General features: G+C 42.9%; 1 protein-coding gene across 1 annotated transcript in view; it reads left to right on the top strand.

Moving 5' to 3' along the window:
* The first annotated feature begins 1,596 nt into the window (after positions 1–1,596).
* The window catches only part of Morc1 (MORC family CW-type zinc finger 1), a 140,100-nt gene continuing 123,743 nt past the window's right edge, over positions 1,597–17,953 (top strand). Inside the window, exons 1-4 of the mRNA XM_059277734.1 lie at positions 1,597–1,703; positions 6,457–6,510; positions 12,445–12,479; positions 16,229–16,297. Of these exons, the coding sequence (XP_059133717.1) occupies positions 1,642–1,703; positions 6,457–6,510; positions 12,445–12,479; positions 16,229–16,297 (220 nt within the window). The 5' untranslated portion in view covers positions 1,597–1,641. The remainder of the gene's footprint in view (positions 1,704–6,456; positions 6,511–12,444; positions 12,480–16,228; positions 16,298–17,953) is intronic.

The raw sequence follows: 17,953 nt of genomic DNA, 5'->3' as shown, positions 1-17,953 counted from the left end.
AGCCTTTACTAATTACAGGCTGGTGGCCCCGTGCCCACCCCCCCCACCCCCTGCAAGTAAGTTGCTCTGAGACATCAGTTGAAAATCAGAATTGTAAAAGAAATCCACAAGAGGCTTGTTTAACTTTTCTTTCCCATAAAAAAAATGAAAATAAAATATCATTTGTGAAAATCTATTGAAGAAAAATTTGGGAAGATAATTGAGGTTGCTTAGTCAGGAGAACGTGTCTATTGAAACAGCACTGACCACACCAGCCACGGTTAAAACAAAAAAGCAATCAGGAGAAATTACCCGGGATGTTTACATCCACTTTCAGTCTTCAAATTAAAGCAGAGCATCGTGTTCCTTTGGGTTGCAATTCAAATTCTCTCTTCCTCCCCCGATTCCTATAAATGTAGCAGCTGAGAAATAATTCCTTTCTTCTCAGCAGAATGACTGCCCCACATTTAACATTTTTGTTTCTATTTTCCGAGGTCTTTATTGCCCATATGACACTTTGAAATCACAAAACATCTATTTCAGACTTTCTGCTCAATACACCTGCCTTTCTAACTTACAGATAAATATGTGAAATATTTGCTGAGTAGAACTGAACCACGTTCGTCTCTGAGCCAAATAGCCGTAGCCTTTGAATCAGTCTGACTACATCACAGAGGTCAGAGGACAAGTCACCTCCTAGCCTATCAATCCTGTCCCTCCAGCGTCCTTGACAAACGCTGCTTCCTCTTAGGTTTTGGTGACTCAGAATTCAGTGCTCTGTTGAGTATGCTGGCAGAATTTGGACACAGGCCAACACATCCAATAGTTGTATGCAGGTGTGACGAATAAAAAATGCTTGCGATTCCTCCAGGTGGCACCAGCTGTTAGCACGGAGGGCCAGGCCTGCTCTTCGTCATCTGTCCTTCCCTTTGCGCTTTTCTCTCTTCCCTCTCCAAATACAGAAAACATAATCATACCCAAGATACCCAGGAGCACAAGTGGACCACTCAAGCAAGAAGAAATGATTTGACCTTCCCAGGTCTCATGCCATGTACGCAAACAGATTTGGGGGAGAGGGTAGAGAGGAAAGGAGAGGGGTAAGAGCTCTCGGTTCTGACCCAGTTCCAATCTCCCTTTTTTTTTGGGGGGGGGGATAGATAGTGATGGACACTGCCAGGAAGAAGAAAAACTGAGGCTAGAGAAACTTCATTTCTGAAAAGAAAGCAAGCTAGATACAAACTAACTGTGATCAAGAACCTCCCAGAAGGGCTAGCATGGTGGCAACGGCCCTTAATTCCAGCACTTCGGAGACAGAGGCAGGTGGATCTCTGTCAGTTCGAGGCCAGCCTGGTCTACAGAGCGAGCTTCAGGACAGGCACCAAAACTACACAGAGAAACCTTGTCTTGAAAAAACCAAACCACAAACAAACAAACAAACCAAAAAACACAACAACAACAACAACAACAAACCATAACCAAACCAAACGGAAATAAGAACCTCCTAGAGAGGAGCCACAATGCAAGGTTAGCTTCCGGCAAGGCGAGCTTCGCGCTGAGGACTTCAGGAGGCGCATGCGTCCGTCCAGCGCGTGACCAGGGCGTGGGCGTGGGCTCCGACCAGGCGTCAGCGTCTTCTGTTGTCCACAGGTCGTGTTTGAGAACATGGACAAATATGGCTTGCTGCAGAGGGCTAAACTGCATCTGGATTTCATCCACGCCAACTCGTGAGTTTCCAGGAGGGGTCGGAATGGGGTAGTTTTTACCCACGAGCTACCACCGTGTTCAAATGGAAAACAAAAGCCTAAATGAAACTTGGTAGGACAGATTTAAGAATGTATTTATGCTGCGTGTGAGTTCTTTGTGGGAAAGTAATAACGCTCTATCTGGGGACTGAATCATTTTGATGTTCTTTAGTTAAAATCAAGTGGAAAACTGGTCCCACACTTATCACTTAATAAATCTATTTAAATGTTGGCCAGCAGATTAGAACTGCTCCCCATCCTTTCTATCTTTATTCTGACGCTGTGGAAGACACTCTAAAAATTCATGTTACTTTACAGAGTAATTCGTGTGTGTAGATTTCAACAGCTGTGGACAGTAATCGGGTAGTTTTTCTTCTCTGCCAGGGTCAGATGCCCTTGGCACCCTCTTATTAGCTGCTGGTTGAAATGGTACAGTCTGGCTAGAGAGATGACTCTGCAGTTGGGAGGACCGGAACTCTGCTCTTTCAGAGGAGCTGGATTCAGTTTGAAGCCTCCACGGGGCAGCTCACAACCCTCTGTAACTCCTAACACCATCTTCTGACCTTCCTGAGCACCAGGCATGCACCGTGGCACTCAGATGTACATGCACCAAACACTTGTACACACAAAATTAAGAAGAGAAGAGAAATAGTATAGTCCATTCTTAACCATGACTATTGACAAAGACTCCCCAAGTGCATGTTTAAAATTTGGGGTGATACAGAACTACAGATGAAGATGAAAAATCTGTATGTGTTGCTATAGCTTCAGCCCTTCCCGTGCATATATGCCTGTCATAAAGTTGATGAGGGAGACAGGGTAAGAGATGAACAAGAACAAGGATATAGACCACTGTACACCATGATGAAGTAGAGCAAAGCAAGGTCATGGTGCAACTTAGGTTGGTACACCACTTAAATTATGGTCAACTTATTTCTGGAACTTTCCAGTTAATATTTTTGGAGTTATACAAAGGGTAATTAAAACCCACAGACAGTGAAACCATGGATAAGGAAAGGCTATTGCAGTCAGATTGCAGAGGCAAGTGACTGCGGTTTGTGTGTGTGTGTGTGTGTGTGTGTGTGTGTGTGTGTCATTTGTTACTTCAAGTTTGTCACAGTACAGCAGCGAGTGATGTGCAATTCATACGGTGTGTTGGTTCAGGAATTACTTAGTAATTTGCCTTACTGAAAGTACCGACTGATGCGGTGGATGGAACAAGTTTGAACCACAGGCATGGAGGTGTAAAGAAATCCAGGACAGGGTGGCCATGTGTAGGACAATCTGTGAGATTCCAAGGTAGCAGAGGAGAATAGGTGATGCCATACAGACATTTACCGGCCGTGGAGAATGGTTTCAAGCTGGAAGGATGGGTCCAGTGGCTTAAAGACAAATGAAACAATTTTGAGTGAGTTCAAGGAAAAGTGTGAGCCAGTGCTTGGAGGACTGTGAATTTGATGGTCGAGAAGTGGCCGACCTTCCTTGTGTATAGTTTTTTGTTTTGTTTTTTTTGTTAAGTCCCAGCTCCATTTTCCCACACCCTGTCCTGTGATACCTGTTAGGGTCCACGAGAAGTCCCATAAAAGACCACCAGACATGTATACAATCAGTAAGAGCATTTAATTCTCGAGAGCAAAAATTCCAGCATGCAAGGGTCAAAGCGTCCGACAAAGTGGCAAAATGGCGACCCCAAAAGACGCTCAAAGGCTTCTTTTAAGCAGAATTAGGAGAATTCCAGCTGTGGTTAAGTGTACTTTGAGTGATTGGATATAGACCCTTACTGGTACAGGAATCATTTTATGATTGGCTCATGACATCTGGTTCGCAACTGTGGTTGTGGAGTCAGGAGTCTGTCTGCAGTGTCAGGGGTCTGTCTGCTGTGTCAGGGCTCTGTTTGACTGAACATCGCAAGAACAGTTCCTGCTTGTGGCCAGGTAGGACCCTGGTTGGCTACCAAACTGGATGTACTTCCTGAGGGTCTGATTGAAGCCAGACATGAGTCAACATAGGATGGTGGGGTAATATAGGGCAGAGGTCTTAGCAAACTGGCCCTGGGGAAAACAACAACAACAACAACAACAACAACAAACTGGCCCTGTTGGAGTCAGTCCTGTCATAAGAGGGGACAGCTACTTCAATACCAGTGTCTGCAGCTCAGTTTTCACCTGGTGGTGTAATAACAAAGAGGACAGCAGCACGATGCTACCCAAACTCTGAAACAAACTGACGTCGTCTCAACTCCCTGGTAGACCTTCATCTATAAAAGCAGGAGTAAAACATTTTGCTTGCTTTTTGAAATAGGATTTTGCTGTGAAACCCAGAGTGCTCTCAAACTTGGAAATCCTCCCGACTCAGCCTCTCAAGTTCTGGGATCACTACACCCAATATTCAGTCTACAAACTGGAGAACCATACCCTGCAACCAAGCACATGCTTTCTCTAAGGCAGTCAACTCTTCTTTTCGTCCTTGCTGCCTTTGACTTTGGCCCAAACCACAACATCTCTCATCTGAACCACCCACAACATCTCTCATCTGAACCACCCACAACATCTCTCATCTGAACCACCCACAACATCTCTCATCTGAACCACCCCCCACATAGCCTCATAACTGGGTGCTATGGTCCCGACCCCAGCTCTCCTTAGGCCCGTGTTTTCTAAAGCTTCCAAGTTAAGTTTTTTGAAGAGTGAACCAGACAGAAAGAACTTTCATCAGAACATACTACAGCGTTTTCCACTTGTGCGCAGGCCTGTGCGAACCCTTTCCACTGGGGCAGGGATCGCTATATGACCCAGACATACCTTCACTTTAGTCTGTTCTCTGTATGCAGCAAAAGTTTTATAGTCCCTGTCATTCTTTTCTGCTTTGGGATCTTTGCCTGTCTGGAGAGTTTCCATCCTGGCCCCTCAAAGGATAGAGTTCTCATCTTCAGTGAGGTATCATCTGTCAGGACAGTCTTCAGTGACCACCTATCCCTCTGCGGTCACTCTTTCTTGTTACTGCTATGAAGGTAGCCCTGCCCAAGATCTGGAAGGTTGTCTTCATTTTCATGTGCTTACTCGTGTGTTTTCTGTGTACCCTATGACCTCCGTCTAGATCGTGACTTGAATTCCAAGAAACAAAGATCCTGTGGGGGAGCATGACAAATGCTTATAAAATTCTCTTGAATAAGTTAGCACAGAAAATCACATGGCAGTTCAGATCAGAAGTTTTACACTTTGAAGAGCCAGGGACATAGCTTAGTGCTATAATGTTTGCCTAGAATTACTGTGATTTCCTAATGGGTTGTTATGTATTAAATTTTAACTTAAATATAATGTAAATTGCCGGGTGGTAGTGGCACATGCCTTTAATCCCTCTACTCGGGAGGCAGAGGCAGAGGCAGGTGGATCTCTGAGTTCAAGGCCAGCCTGGTCTACAGATTGAGATCCGGGGTGGAGGTCAGAAGAGGGTGTCAGACCACTCAGAACTAGAATTACTGGCAGTTACATCACCCAGTGTGAGTGCTAGGAACCAAATTCTACACATAAAGAGAAACTTGCAAGATGGATTTCCCCTGTTGGTGTGCTAAGGTTCATTTCTGAAGTGTCCACATCAGGAAAGGGAAAGCAAGCCCTTGACTCTGAAGGGAGCCTGATTTCACCCACAGATCACCCTTTAGCCCTGCAAGTGTTGGAAGTAAGAACATGGTAGAATTCTGTCATGTTTTACAGAGAACCTGGCATTGGAGCTCAGGAGAGAGACCATAAGTATATGGGAAGCTTATTTCAAGAGAGCCTTCCCAACGTTGGAAAGGCTCCACACAAAACTATAGACAGTGGAGTGAATGGGGCACCTGCTAACTTCTGTATCCACAGGTTTTAATAAATATCCTCCAAAAATGATTTATTCATAAATACTATTATTTAATGAAAAATTAGAAAAAAACCCATTGAATAAATATTTCTGAAGCAAATTTAAAAGGTCCAAGTGTTCTGTAGCAATAACACATTCCTTGGTGTCTCACTTTTACTATGATATTTTGGTAAAACATGTCTATAGAATAAAATATAATGAATGTATGAAAACCTTGCAAGGAAGCCTGTTTCTTTGTATGCTAACAAAATATTAACAGTGAAATAAACTAAGGGGCTGGAGAGATGGCTCAGCAGTTAAAAGTACTGACTGCTCTTCCAGAGGACCCGGGTTCAATTCCCAGCACCCACATGGTGGCTCACAGCCATCTGTATCTCCATTCCAGGGGATCTCACACACTCTTTTAGTCTCTACAGGTACCAGGCATTCACATGGGGCACACACTTACATGCAAACAAAACACCCGTATACATAAAAGTACAAGCAAATAAATCTTCAAAAACAAAATATGTTCTTCCCTTGGCCATGCAACATGCAAGTTCTACCTCAGAGTCTTGAAGGAGCTTAGCAAGTTGTTTTCAAATATTTTTAAACTAAATTTAATTTAAAAAAATCATTAACCGTGATACACACTTGTATGTATTATATGTGTTTTAGGTAAATGTAATTATCCCTTATGTCTTTTCAAGCATCCTTAGTATCATTCCTCCCTCCTCCCTCCCTCTCCTGGCTTGTTTTCCCTCCCTGACCATAATTCAATCCCCCATCCCCTCCTAATTGGTAAGCTGTCTAGAGCTGGAGAACGTGTGCCTGTATCTCAAACCTTACTCTGATTACATACCCGCTTCACCTTTTCCTTCTCCTTTTATTTCCTCATTAGCACAACTCACAGTTTCCTCTTTGGAGCACTGGCCGAGTTGCTGGACAATGCCAGGTAAGACGTGTCTGTGAGCAGAGATCGTGGAGGAAACTTCAGGAAACAAATAGAATCTATTTATGTTTGAAATAAAACTGTAGTGCTGTTGAATAAAAAAAAAGAAAAGAAATAAAAGGAGGACATGACTGCTCCTAAGGGGTTGAAGTTTTTTTTTTTTTTAATTATAGATAGATGGAAGAGCATGGACAGAGGCGGAGACATCTGGGAGTATCTGGAATGGATACAACTGGCAGACTGAACCCAGCATGTGAGAAGAAGGGCGAGAGGAGAGGGGATAGATAGCCAGGAGCCAGGAGGCCAGGAGACTAAAAGACCAGTGTAGCCAAAATGGCTGGGTTCTATGGGGAAGAGCAGCTGGGGGAAATGGAGCCCAGCCTCTGGGCTGAAGAGTTGAGGGTAGGGTGTGGAGCATGCTAGCCAGGAGGACCCTGTAGCAGGTAGTGACTGAAGGAGGCTGGCAGCCCGAGTCCCCTTTGCTATGTCAATGGGCACTTCAGTTAGCCGTTTGTCCTGGGTTTGAGACCCAGTGGCTATTATCTCCCATTTGGAATGTACTGTAGTTTGCTTTCCTCTACAATCAAGTTCTGTAAGAAAAGAGCAAATGAGAATTGCTCACTTTTATTTAATTTGTGGTGTCATAGTTGAAGCTCTGGGAACCTGGATGTCTGCTTTTCCGTTAGTAGTTGTGTAAAGCAGAGAGCCATGTGGCTATTTCTGAGGTATTTGTTTCGAAGTCAGCTGTACTTCCGAGTAGCTATTGCATGTCTCTTCCTGTATGTCATGTGTTTGTACATACTTTATGTATGTATGTATGTATCTCAACTTGCCCTAGTTGGCTTTCTGTTGCTGTGACCAAACACTGACCAAAAGCAACTAGGGGGGAAAAGGGGCTTATTTGGCTCCTACTTCCAAGTCACAGTCCATCACTGCAGAAAGCCTAGGCAGGAATCCGGAGACAGGAAGTGAAACAGAGACCATGGAGAGATGCTGCTTACTGCCTTGCTCTGCTAGGAGCCCAGTTTTTTATATGGAGGCCCATCTGCCTAAGGATGTACTACCCACAGTGGGTTGGTCCCTCATATACCGATTAGTCATCAAGAAATGTCTCCCAAAGACATGCCCACAGGCCCGTCTGATACAAGCAGTTCCTCAACTGAGCTTCCTTCTTCCCAGGTGTGTTAAGTTGACAACCAAGATTTGCCATTTACATATAACTCATGCATCTCTTCAATGTCACTCTGAAGTGGGGACCACAATGCCAGTTCTACATACATGGGCACGATACACAGAGGCTAGGTGGTTTATTAAAAGTTACACCACTGCTGTTTGGCACAATTGCTAAAAGTTACCCATTTGCTGTTAGAATTCAAGTGTAGACCATGTAGCTGTAGAGCCCAGCACCACATTTTACTAAGTTTGACGAAAGTATTGAGGCTTAAGTAACCTCTTCAACAGTTAAGGTCCATCTAGTAATGTGTTTGAGGAGACTTGGTAAAGTCTCAATTTTTGTTTCCTCTTGAGACATGGTCTCATTATGCAGCCCAGGCTGCCCCAAGCTTCCTGTAGAGTCCAGATCGGCTTCAAACTCATGATTTTCTCGTCTCAGCCTCCCAAGTGTTGGGATTGTGGGAACACACCACCGCGCCTAGTTCAGACCTCCATTTTCTCAGCTCAAGTGAATACTGACTTGTTTATATTTCTATTTCTCTGTTAAAGAAAAATTGGTTTTACCTTTTCTGTAGCAAAGTTCACCCACGAAACTGCCTGCAGCTGTCAGATGCAGGCTCCTAATGGGGGCGCTAAATTCCCAGTCACTAGTTGATAACATATCTGCTTCTTGAGTTTACCTCTCATTTAGAACCTTGGAAATAAGATGGGCTTTCCGAGAGCACACACAGAGTGTAGTAATCAGCTAGCTTCCTAGGAATTCCTCCCAGCACCAACAAGGGGAAAAGCTGCTAGCACCTTTTTTTTTTTTTCCTCTTTTTCTTTTTCTTCTCTCTGTGTAAGGTACAAAGCAAAATAAGAAAATAATAAATTGTTCCCCGGTCAAGGGGCACTGAATTCAAGTCAGGAGCGAAGAGGGCTGGGGCCAGGAGCAAGGCTCACCACGGATGGTTTCTCTGTAGGTTGTGGTGGCTGATGCTCCTACAAGGATACCCCATAGCCCAGATTCCAGCTGCTGCTGAACGTTCCATTTTCAGGAGCTGCATATCTCTGACTCTGAGAGCACACCATTGTCTGCTTTCCCAGTTCCCTCTGCTGTGTTTCATGTATTCGTTCTCCTGGGGAGGGTGATTAAAAGCAGAATGTAGCAGGACAGGAACAGGGAAAACACTTGACATAGTAGAGGATGGTTGGTGTGACCGGGGGAGGGAAAGACTAGCCTGGGTTCGGGAGTGAGAGAGGTGATGGAGAAGAGACTTCTCGGTACTGAGGCAGGTCCAATCCCCTCCTCCCCGCACCAAGGTGGCGCAAAGTGTCTCACCATAGGCACTAGGCTCCAAAAAGCCGGCTCATGCACTAGGGACAGGTCCCGGTCTCACTGCCTGGAGGCCCCCTAAGCAGTTCGAGCTAAACAACTGTCTCGCTTATCCAGAGGGCCTAGTCCAGTACCATGGGGGCTCCTCAGCTATTGGTCCACAGTTCATGTGTTTCCACTAGTTCTGCTGACTCCCCAGGGGAGACCTTGCCTTGGAGGAGGTGGGAATGGGGGGGTGGGTTGGTGGGGGGAAGGCTGTGGCATTGGGAGGAGGGAGAACAGGGGAATCTGTGGTTGATATGTAAAATGAATAGAAAAATCTCTTAATAAAAAAAAACATATTAAAGTATATATATCTTTTTTAAAAAAAGAGTTCTCGGAGTTGCATTGGTGAACCTCTAACACCTTGGCCACTTGCCGCTGATGTCTTGTTTGTTTACCTCGAGTGGAAGTTTGTACAGAGTTTAGAAGGAAAAGGAAGATAAGAAGGTTCGAGGAGCAATAGGCAGGCTGGGGGTGCAGGGAGCTTGTTCAGTAAAGGACTTGCCTTGTGAGCATGAGGATTCCAGAGTCCATACAAAAATGCCTGGGCTCCAGGGTGCGGTTCTAATTCCAGTGCGGAGGAGGTGGAAACAGCAGGATTCCTGCGCTCACTGGCCAGCCAGTCTCGCCTAAATGGGGATGAGATTCTTTCTTGAAAGAGATGAATTTTGTTGCTGAAAAATGACCTGTCACTTGCATATCCACTTGCACCCACATGAACATTTGAAAGCCCTTCCCCCATCCCCCCCCCCCTCTCTCTGAGACCAGATTTTTTTTTAAAAAAAAAAATCCGGGTTGCCTACTTTCCTTACAGTAACAGGAGAAGTTGCTTGCTTTAGACCACATTTCTCTGTGGATTGGGGGTTGGAGAACCGCAGGTGTCAGGTGTCTTCTCAGAGCTGGGCTGTCCCTTCAGGCCTGCTTTATTCCCTGCTGCCCCAGATGGCCCACACTGGTCTTTTTTTCTGCCTTTGGCGAACACTGATGTTTTCCACTCTTGCTTAGAGGCTGATACTTTTTCATCAAAAGAAAATGTACTTTTAACATTTATTTAAGATGTTCAGCCAGGCTCCTGAAGGTTTTTGTATGCTTCCCTGTTACTCTAATAAATTATTTTACATTATAGTCAAGACGCTGGTGATTTCCTGTGGGTGTAAAGATTGGAATTTACATATCATAAAAGAATATCGTATAAAGAGGCAGGAAGGGTGGTGACATAGGAAGGAATGGCTGGAAGTGTCCTAGTGCAATATGATGATCCAAAGAAAACATTTCCTGTGCTGAGGCAGGAACGCTGTATACAATATCTAGTGGGCATATTATATAGACAAACTGCTTCTTTAAAGTATTCGGTTTCTGCTAGGAGTATGGCTCAGTGGTGGAGTATTTGCTCTCATATGCCTGGCCCTTTATTAGATATCCAATACACAAAAAGGCAACACACAACAAACCCAGCAAACTTTTAACTTCAGTCCAGTGACCTTTACGGAGCATCTAATGTGTCCATGGTTCTTAGTCAAAGGCACAGTGGTGTAGTGAAAATACTGATAACTACATACCGGATTGCCCTTAAGGACTAGTGGAGAATTTTCAAAGCTCAATATCCCACTCAGTGCTTGCCGAACAGGTAGAAAATACTTAAGAAATGGCAGGGATTCTTGCAGAATTCCTATACAATGAGAACTTAAGGTATTTTTAGCTCCATGAAAAAGCAAAAACAACTCACTACCGGGCTAGCGGAGTGAGTGCAGTACACCACTTCTCAGTTTATTTGGTGTGGTTTATGGTTTGAGACTGATGGATATTTCTGGAGAGATGTGGGTTTCCTGTCACTAGTTTGTAGCTTAATGTAGCTGGAAGTTTTCCTGTGTCCCACCCGGCCCCACACGGTCCAGACAAATCTCTCTTACCCGCAGTCTTGCAGCCACACAAAATAATCATTCAGAGGCTTTTATTAATTATAACTGCTCAGGCTTATTACTGACTAGCTCTTACACTTAAATTAACCCATAATTCTTATCCATGTTTAGCCACATGGCTTGGTACCTTTTCTCAGTTCTGCCTTGTCATCTTGCTTCCTCTGTGTCTGGCTGGTGACTCCTGACTCAGCCTTCCTCTTCCCAGAATTCTCTTCATCTGCTCACCGCGCCTATACTTCCTGCCTGGCTACAGGTCAATCAGTGTTTTATTAAACCAGTGTACAGAAGCATTATCCCGCAGCGCTAGTTATACCAGCTACAGTACTCAGTCTCCTCCTTGACTCTGGTATGTAAACAAGAACATCTGCACAGAGCTAACCCAGCCCCTTCCTTCCTGTCAGACTCTTCCTTCCCCCAGCACATGCCCTTCCTCATCAGTTGAGACCTCTTCCTCCTTGTCTCTCTCACACCTGATGTGGAAGCCAAGATCTGAGACCCTTCCTCTTTTGCTTTATCATTTTTTTACTTTTATAAATCTTGAAATACAAGAAATAGCTGTGTCTTAGCAAAACCGAGAAAATAAGGGGAAAAAGAAAGAGCAGAAAATCACTGGTAATCGCATCTCATAGAGTAGGAATCAGAATACTTTTCTGTTACACAGAGATACCCTATCTCAAAACCACCCCCCCCCAAAAAAAAGAAGAAAGAAAGGAAAAGAAAAAAGAATACTTTTCTGTGAAAGATCAATAAATATATTTGTCTCTGAAGGCTGTCCAGCCTCTGCTAAAATGACTCTGTTCTACTGATGTAGGACTAAGAAAACCATAGCCAGTACTTAAATAAACAAGTATGATTGTATTCTAATAAAGCTTTATTTATAAAACAGTTGGTGAGCGAGACTTGGTCCATGGTCCATAGTTTGCCTACTTCCAACCTAGAAAAAAACCTTTATTAACATTTTGAGGGATGGGTAAAATATTTTCCCAGCTCATGTGAAGTCTAGGGCCCCACCTCCACCATTGCAAAGAAACACATTTTATTTGTACATGTATATAATATATGCCTTTAAAAATAGAGTCATATGGTACAAATGGCATAGTAATTTCCCTTTTCAGTTTTTGAACTGGGTTATATCATAAAAATCATCCTATGGCTTTGTATTGTTCTCCAGGAAGTCTTTAAAATATAAATACTATATTTATATTCATTTTGAACCTTTTTAAAAAAATAACTACCACTAAATTCCATCTCTAGTCTTCTAAGTTACTAAGTCTTAGCTTTTGTAATAATTCCATACTATGGGTGATGACAGTTCTTTATATATAAATACACAGTGAACCATCTTAGAAATTGATCTTAAGTGAATTATGATTTTTGCATTGTTTGATATCTGATAATAGGTTACACCTTGCCTAAGCTATTGGAATTCATGACATTTTTAAAGCACAATTTTTCTGTGAAGTAATGTTATTTTTGTATTGTTTCCAGAGATGCTGGGGCTGCGAGACTTGATGTGTTTTCAGGTGAGCACACATTTCCTTTCTTGTTTTTTCTTTTAAGGAAAAGCCTGTAGCTACTTGGCTTTTCTTTTATTTCATCAAATCATACCACATTCTATAGATTTTTAATGTAATCTAAGTGCTTTGTGAACACAATGACCCTATGGGGAGCCAGATTGAAAAAATGTATACTTGGAGGGTCAAATTGCTCACTTACCAGAAGGCCCGTTTACAAAATGATGTCTTCTAGAGTTTTGTGAAAACATCTGAGTGATTTGGGGCCATGGATTTGTTTGCCATGAGAAGCAGTTTTATTTTAAAAATCACATTAACATAATAGTTGTTCATAATTAAGCATACATCATTTCTTTCTTTCCACAGTTTAAGAAAGGCATAAGTGGATATGTGGTACAGATAATTACCTGATTGCTACAAAGCCCAAACCAACTATGTTTTCTTTATTGACTTCATTCGTGGTCCCTCAGTGTTTTGTGCACTGATTAGTTAATCTTGGTAGATTATGATGCTAAGGACACTGGTTTCTGTGATGCAGTTAGTACTGCCTTTGTACATCAGCACAACTGTAGTGTTGATCACATGAGAGAGGCTATTGTCCATAGCGCGATTCCATCTCTGTGCAAAAGGTGCCTCCTATCACTTCTCTTTTCTGAACAGGTTAAGATGAGTGCTTAGGGTTCATGAGATAGGTAGACATTGAAACCCCAAGACGTAATGAATGATACTCTCTTCAGTCTTCCTGTTCAAATTATGGAAAGTTTGCGAAATAAATAAACAAATGAGCCTCTATCGCTGAGACATAATATTAGCTGGCGGTGTGTAGTCTTTTGAGAGAGTAAATGCTCTCGCAGGTCCAATAACAGGGTTAGATGATCACTGTGGGAAAAAATAATAGAAAGAGAATATTCAGGTACTTAATGATATGGAGGTATTAAGAAAACTCCTAGGGGAAAAAAAAAAAACCTTACGATAACTCATCCAAAAAGAAAGTAGACACCAGCTGGTGGATCAGGCATGGAACGGGTGTGTGCTATCCATTCCCTCTGAAGAGATATTCAAGATTAGTTCGGGGAAAATATTTGTATGGCATTGTGGTCACATGAGGGGATGGCTAAGGTTGGACTTGGAGAGCTAGGGTATGACAGAGAAGCATGGTTCGCTCTGTGGCTTGGACTTTTTTCTTGAGAGCAGTGGGAAGCCAGGGCAGGATTTTAGCTGGAGTGGTGGCATGAACAGCTGGCTAAACTTGGGCTATACACTGTGACTAGGGGAGGAAGAAGTTAGGGAACCCAGAGAAGAGATGGCGATTGTCTAAGTGAAATCAGTACATCAGAATAGAGTATTCTAATCCCAGTGAGAAAGAGAGGACCAGAACACCGAGGTGCATGTCCAGGTTGGGGAGGGGTGGAGAACTGATTGTCCTGAAGTTTTGACATGGCCAAAGCTCAGTGCAAACAGGAAACATTAGAGAAAGGATTAAGTCTTGTGGAAGTGATGATGGCGTTTACTTCGGGAAATACGTGATTAGCAGGTGATAGGAATCTGAGCCCCATAGCTTTCAAAGCTTTTATTTCTATTGTTTTTTAGATTGTGTTTGTATGCATGTCTCTCTGTGTGTGTGGGTTTGTACATGTGCGTGAAGGTGCCTGCAGAATCCAGAAATGAATGTTGGATTCCCCTGGAGCTGGACTTACAGACAATGTGAGCTTCTTAGTGTGGGTGCTGAGAAGCAGACACAGGTCCTCTGCAGGGACAGTATGTGCTTTTAACCACTGAAGCATCTCTCTAGTCCCAGACTGATTGCTTTAAGGGGTGAGCTAAGGCTGTCTCCGTGTGGGTAGTAGGGATGCCTGGATTTTGAGGTCATATCTGTTCAGCCTTAAGCCCCTGGTGTACATATGACTATATGTCTATAGTTTGTCTTGGCAATCTTGGTCTTTCTAAGCTGTTTGTATTGTGTCTTCTAGGTTCTTCCATAAGTTATGATATTTTAAAGTCTTCAAATTATCTGTGGCTACTGAGAGTTGCTGAGGCTAAGCCATGTCCCGGGCCAGGTACTTGTTAGTCCTGGATAAACAAGGAATAATGGGGAACAACCCTTAGCATGAGTACAAGATCAAATTACTACGAATCTCCCCCAATTAGTTTTATGGTTTGAATGTGATTTGTCCTCTGAACGCTCCTATCTTAGACACTTAGTCCTTAGTGGATGACATTGAGAGATGGTAGGACTTTGAAGGACAGGCCTAACGGGGTGATTAGAGCATCGGGGATCTCATCCTCCAAAGAGATTAATGTTGTTCTTAGTAGGTTGTCCTGAAGTTTGACTCTGGGCTGCTGGAGGTTTGGTCACTCTGTCTATGTTCTTGCATTCAGTCTTCCCACTGGTGTTTTTTTTTTTTTTTTTCCCCCGAGACAGTTTCTCTGTGTAGCTTTGCGCCTTTCCTGGAACTTGCTTTGTAGACCAGGCTGGCCTTGAACTCACAGAGATCCGCCTGGCTCTGCCTCCCGAGTGCTGGGATTAAAGGCATGCGCCACCACTGCCAGGGCCCACTGGTGTTTGATATACCATAAACCCCTTTCAGAGCTGAACAGAAAATGGCACCATGCTAATCTTAGACCTGCAGAATCATGAGATGAATAAATATTTTCCCCCTCACAAATTATCCAGCCTCATGTATTTTGTTAGAGTAACAGAAATGGATTACTACAACTAGTACATCTTTTAGATATTTTTTCCGTTGGCTACCTTGAGCATCGTCTCAATTTTAAATGTGATTTCTAATTGAATGTTGAATGTATAGGTTGATTTAAATATGTTTAAAAAACCTAGTTCATGGTAACAGAACACATGTCAATGATTGTCTGAGTACTAGGTCAGGGTAATCAGGTATGGAGGGAAGGGAGGACAGAAGGTCAGGAGGAAATATTTGGGGTGCTAGATGTGTCTCTGTTTGGATTGTGATGTTTTCATGCATAGGCTAAAATTAATCAAATTATATACGCTAAGCATATGTTGTTTATTGTGCATGTTACTCATCTATAACATTGTTATTTAAAAAGGAAAGGTGTTAGTACTCATCTCCAGCTGTTGAAATTAGTTTCAGAGCCAGTTTATAGACTGCATGCTAACCTCGGTTTCATTGGTTTTAGCTACACCTTTAACATTTTAAACCATAGCTTAGATTATGTAATTTAATGGCAGCATCTCCTCATCATCAAAATTGACTTCAAATGACTCAATCCTTTCCAGAAATCAAAAGCACCATTAAGAAGCAAATATTTGCTGCTACAAAGAAACACTCAATAAAGGCTCTCAGAGGAATTAACTACTTAGAAGGGAGCCTGATGAATTTAGTCAGGATGGCCCAGATTTATTTGAGAATTGCTGCATTGTTGGAAGGGCATAGGGATGACCAGGTTGATAGAGACATCCTGGGGGCACCTCTTTGTAGTTACCATTCTCCCCTCTTCCAGGGGAAAATTACCTGAAGTGTAAAGGACCAATCAGGTCCTGAGTAGGGCCTGTCCTGCTGCATGCATAATTTACTCACCTGCAGCTGTTGTGTGTTAATTTAAATTGTGACTGTCTCTTAGGAAGCCATAACCAAGACTCCATTCCGAGCCCATTTCTATTCCGTACCTGGGGCTCCATCCCTGCCATGGAGGAGGACAGATAATTATGGGAGCAGCGTGATTTTCTGATGAACAAATTAAGCCCAATATTTATTAGGAATAACTGCTTTCTCTTACAGTGGATAATGAAACACTGCAGGGAGGATTCATGTTGTATTTCCTGGATGATGGATGTGGCATGAGCCCTGGTAAGTTAATTATCTAGATACCTAACCAGCTGTGGAAGGAAGCAGCGGTCTGCAAACCCACAAGATAAATAAAAATAAATGGAACTATCTATTCCAAACAGAGATATGGAGCAATTAAGGCAACTACATCTCGGACAGCTTGTTTTGGAATTTTTTTAGGTTTTAAATATTCTAGCAGTCAAAATAAATTCTTTTTAACCATCTAAACCAAGACACAGAATGACTATATATACGCTAGTCAAAGCACATGAAAGACAAATCATACTGATTGTGAGACAAAAGCACCTGGAAATGAACGGACTACAAATATAACTGAAGAGACTCTGAGATCTTTCTGCTGTTCCTCTTTTACCTGTCAGTTGCAGGAGCCCTGAGGCAATTTCCATTGCCTGTAGGCTATTATTAATTTTCTGCATAACCTTGAGAGAGAGATGGTTTCTCCTTGTTTTTAGCAGCTTGTGGGTATTTTTTCCTCCTCTTGTTCAGAGGTTTAGTTGCTTTGACTGAATGTTCCCATCATAGCAAATACATCCATAATATATCTTAGGGTTTATCTCTGTCTCTTTAAGGGTGGCCCCCAGTGGACACATCATGAGCGCACAGTGCAGACTCCGAGCAATTGAATGATGCTTCCCCTGACTCTGGCTGTCTGTTGTTTTGGATCTAAACTGGACTTCTTCTAATGCTTTAGGTTTCTTAAGCTAAGGTGCTGACCACTCTGCTTAGAAAATGGTGATGAAGTCCAAGCAGACTGCTCAGTCACACACGCGAGGAAAGGGTGCCCGTTGTGTAGAGAAAGATTGTGACTATGAGAAAAGCAGTTAATTTCCTTTAGCTGTGATGTCGCCTCTTGCTCCCGGCAGCCAACGGGCAAGTTTAGAAAACGCCCCACTGTCCCACTCAGCTCCTTACAGTTACTTTGTTTGGACAGTTTTTCCTGTTCTCTTTTGATTAAAGTAGTGATTTTTCAGTATTTCGGTATGAGGTGGTAAAGAGGCTGTGGGAAACCACGGTGAAGAGAGGCTCTATGCAAGTCTAGCAAAGTTCTTAAGCAGCCAGAATGCAAGTGGTATGGTCTGAGCTCCTACAAGAGAAAGCTCCACTTTCCTAATGGGTCATTTACAGGATGGATAGACTATAAAGAATCGATCTTCAGAAGAAAATCTCACTTCACTTGACACAGACACTGCCTGTTTCTGAGAGGTTTTCTTTTATACTGTGGTATAGCAGTGTGTATCTAGAAGGAATTTTGAGTTGTGATCTTTGGTGGGGCTGGCAGTGTGTGCCAGGCTATGCTCTTAGGGTACTGGGCATTGCCAGCAGGCCCAAGCTCCTAGTATACCAGTGACCACAATGTGATTGAAGCATGCCCTGTCGTGGTCTGTGTGGCTAAGCTATGGGTATCAGTGGACAGGCATATCAAACACACATTCTCCTTTCGATATTTTCAGTTTATCCTGGGTTTATTGGGATCTGTATAACTCTCTAGTGGGAATCAAGGAGCATTTGTACATAGGAGAAAGAACACAGTATTGTTGAAAGAACAACTCTTTTAAAAAGAATTGTTTTATTATATTTATATTTTTAATGATTTAGTAAACATACAAGATCGTGTGTTTCTTAATGACATTTCCATTCATGTACATCATTGTGCAA

This window comes from Peromyscus eremicus, chromosome 12, assembly GCF_949786415.1.
Source record: "Peromyscus eremicus chromosome 12, PerEre_H2_v1, whole genome shotgun sequence".
NCBI lineage: Eukaryota > Metazoa > Chordata > Mammalia > Rodentia > Cricetidae > Peromyscus > Peromyscus eremicus.
Note: the sequence above shows the minus strand (reverse complement) of the source record. Positions and strands in the feature narration are given on the sequence as shown.